This window comes from Papaver somniferum, chromosome 5 (assembly GCF_003573695.1).
Source record: "Papaver somniferum cultivar HN1 chromosome 5, ASM357369v1, whole genome shotgun sequence".
Classification (NCBI taxonomy): Eukaryota; Viridiplantae; Streptophyta; class Magnoliopsida; order Ranunculales; family Papaveraceae; genus Papaver; species Papaver somniferum.
The window spans coordinates 67,577,240-67,581,039 of NC_039362.1; the positions used below are offsets into that span (position 1 = coordinate 67,577,240).

The 3,800-nt window shown below is 37.6% G+C and overlaps 1 protein-coding gene across 1 annotated transcript; it reads right to left on the reverse strand.

Annotated features, from left to right (window-relative positions):
- Positions 1-1,434: 1,434 nt before the first annotated feature.
- On the reverse strand, positions 1,435-2,121 carry LOC113279146. Its single transcript, XM_026527852.1, has one exon. It carries the CDS (start codon positions 2,119-2,121, stop codon positions 1,435-1,437), a length of 687 nt encoding a protein of 228 aa, XP_026383637.1.
- Between the last annotated feature and the right edge of the window lie 1,679 nt (positions 2,122-3,800).

The window sequence follows — 3,800 nt, forward strand, 5'->3', positions numbered from 1 at the left end:
TCATTATTCTCTACGGCCAAAATTTCCATTTTTATCTTCACCACGCGTTAAACTTCTTCCAGCACGCTCCATTTCGTCATGTACACGTCTCAGATGTAGTTATACACACTTCTATCTCACGCCACGCATGGGAGAACACATCCAATCCCGTGAAACACTTCTCCCGTTGATGTGCTGCCCTGTTTTTTTCTTGCGAGTTATCTAGCCAAATTTAACCGAAACAATGAACCATACCATGTCTGTTATGCTCAATCAAGTCTTCCCATAAAATTTTAGCCAATGAATCACACTATAACCCCTCCAAATCACGAACTGAAAATTTGTTTTCTAAAAATATCTTTTCCCGCCAAAAACCAGTTTCAAACGGAGAAGATGGGTGTTGTGGATTAATTTGGGCTACACATAGCCGTGGGTGCTGAGAATAAGGGTGCCCCTTAGCAAAAGTGGGGGTCCGTATAGCAATTGTCCTCCGGGGGGTGCTCCGAGTAACTTTTCTTGCCGAATTTTCCAACAATATTTATTTTCCAGAAATACCTAAAAACACACAAAACACCATTATAAGTACGAAAACGAGTACTAACAGTACGGAACATTGAGGACAAATTAGACACATAAATGCGTCTATCAACGAGAAATGTGTGTAAGTCGTGTAAACAGTTGAAGGAGTTAGCAAAGTAATGGGTGCACGATCAGAAGTCTCCACACGACATGGAACTGACTTTACCACGATCTCCCACTTTCCCACTCTTTCACTCAAGAAACCTTCACACTTATAGGGATCAAGGTGTTCACGACTCTGATAATATAAATAAGTTCTGAAACCATGATTGAACATGACAGACTCTCGTCTACGTAGAATTTCTCGAGTTATCACTCTCAGGAATTCATCAATCCATCAGAACTTATTAGAACTTATCAGTTCACCGTTATTGCAAAAACCTTCAACACACCCACAATCCTCGATCATCACTGATCCCACAGAATTCTCAGCTTCCCTCCTACAGATCAACCCATCTCCCTCTTTGCGACCGAATTGATTCTGGAACGGCCATTGTCTTGGTTTAGGCCGGAGTCATACAAATTGATTTCCCGAATCTAAGCACCCCCTTTGCAGCAGTGCATTTGTGTGAGGATTAACATTTTTCCCGGCTGAGGAGTCTCGACAGCACGCTCGACTCTCCACTTTCCCGAAAAACCGGCGACCCTTTTTTCCCCATCCACACCTGGATTTTGAAGTGGAAGAATTATAGCATCTATCATTTCATTGTCACTTAAAGAATTTTCTTCAAAAGGTTCAACTATATGTTCAATCTCCTTTTCAGCTGAAGTAAAACAAATATCAAAACCTCTAGAAGTTGGAGGTTGAGTCTTTGGTATCCATTGTTTCTTTGGTTTTTCTACTACAGTTTTTTGTTCCATTGTAGGTGGATTCATTTAAGATGTTTTTGCTCTGCATTCAGCTGTTAAATGACCTACAATCTTACAGTGGTGGCAGAATTTTGGCATCTTTGAGAGTTGAATAACATGTTCAAATTTTCCATACTTGGATTCAACAATCACTTTGCTTGGAATATACTTTGTTAAGTCAATTTCACCTAAAACACTTGCATAATACCCAATCTCTCTTTTTAATGTGATTTCATCTACTTTGATTGCTCTGCCTAATTTACTTCCCATTTGGAGAATAATACTTTCCTTCCAGTATTCTATACTCAAACCTGGGAAAGATACCCATACAAAAGTAGAAGAAGTTTTCTGTGTCTCTGGATTAAAGTTAGGTTCCCATGCCCTGAGTTTCAAAGTTTGAGATTCAACCATCCAAAGATCCTTCCAAATAATATTTCTATCAACTTCATTATCTAATTTGATGATAAAAAATCCTTTACCTAAAGGGATAAATTGTAGAGTACCTTTAATAGCCCATTGTTTTCTCAGAGAAGTAGCTGGAACTTCCATCTTCATCTTGAAAAAATCGAGTCTACTAATCAAACTAAATCTCCATTCGCTTAAACTTTCTTCAATAACATCATCAGGTATAAACAAAGACGGAGGATCCACAGGATTACTGGAATTCAAAATTTGAACTAAAGTTTTCTGAATTAGATCGAGAACCAGATCCATTTGATGATGGATTTGTATTAACTTTCGACATGATTTATATCATTTAAGAACAAGAAATATCAATATAATTAACACCAATCATCAGATTTGAAAGAAAAACACCTGAATTAAATAAGCAGATCGAAACTGATATCGAGAAATCTGAGAATTTAATGAACGAGTCACTCGCCGATTTTGTCGCCGAGTTGTCACCAATTCACAGAGCTAAAACTTTTTATTCAACAAATATTGATTATAGCGTTGAATATCATTGGTGTTGTCGTCCTCATCGCTCGATGGACACTATATCATTCAACGATTATTTCGTAACGACTATTTCTCCCTACTTCGTTTCTATATATACGTCCATTCATTTCATCAAATTACTCACACCTACTTCTACATATATTTTACCTGTTTCTTTACATGTATTCTCTCAATTTTAAATTTCATAATCGCTAATGGTGGTATCCAATGAAAAGAGGAATATTCATGTGAAACGGTTTAAATTACACCAAAAAAATGCATCTACGGAGGTTGCAACAACTTGATGATGAGGAAGTTGTAGATAAAAAGATAATCGACACTCTGATGCTCGTACATTCGTGTCAAATACCTGGAGTTCCATAGCGAAAAGAAGTACTCACAATAAGATATACGTATCGAGGGAGGGAATGGTTCCACCAGAATCTAATGCATGATTATTTTCTTCCCAATTGTGTGTACCCCGATCAAGATTTCCAACACCGATTCTGCATGCCCTAGCACATGGTGATAAAGATTATTAATGGGCTTTGTCGAGTAGAACCTAAATTTAATTATTAGTTTGATGCACTAAATATTAGAGGTCACAATCCTAAAAAAAAGTTACTTCGGCTCTAAGAATTCTAGGTTACGACAAACTAGTGGATCTGAACGATGAGTACCTTCGTATGGGCAAAACAACTTCATTCACTTATCTTTGTTTTCCTAAGTAATACTTAATCATTTTGGTTCAACGTATTTACGAAAACCAACTGAGGAAGATGTTAGGCAAATATTAAGGGGGAATGAGGATAGGGGATTTCCAAGAATGCTAGATAGTCTTGATTGTATGCATTGATAGCTAAGGAATTAAACCTAAAACTATGGTTATATTTACACCTGCAAGTGCACAGGATCTAAAGTAGAAAGTGAATAAGCAGGGGTTTGTCCACAGGGACTTGGAGGGAGCTATTGTTGTTTTCCTAGAGATTTTTGTGTTGTGTTAAAACACAACTGAGCTGTTTTGGTGTAACTGAATTAGTGACAGAAAGTAAAGTAAATGTGACAGTGAAGTAGAATAAAAACAATGAAGCGAAGGTAACAGTGGCAGTTAACAGGAAACAAAACCAAATAAACCAAGGCTGTTAGCCAAGGGCAGGGAGGAGTTTTCAGCTGTGGCTAAGCTAAGGCTTAGAATCCACCTTGTGTCCTAGCTAAACAATGCAATTCTAGGTTGAAATTAGGATCTTAAGCATACAAAAGGAATGGAAAGAGAATTAGCTTGCTATGAGCACTAATTTCTCCCATTGCTCAATCAAAACAATGCATCCTAAGCATACAAATGGAATGGAAAGAGAATTAGCTTGCTATGAGCACTAATTTCTCCCATTGCTCAATCAAAACAATGCATCCTAAGGCTCTAACCTAGCATTCCACTACCTAACAGTGCACTAAAG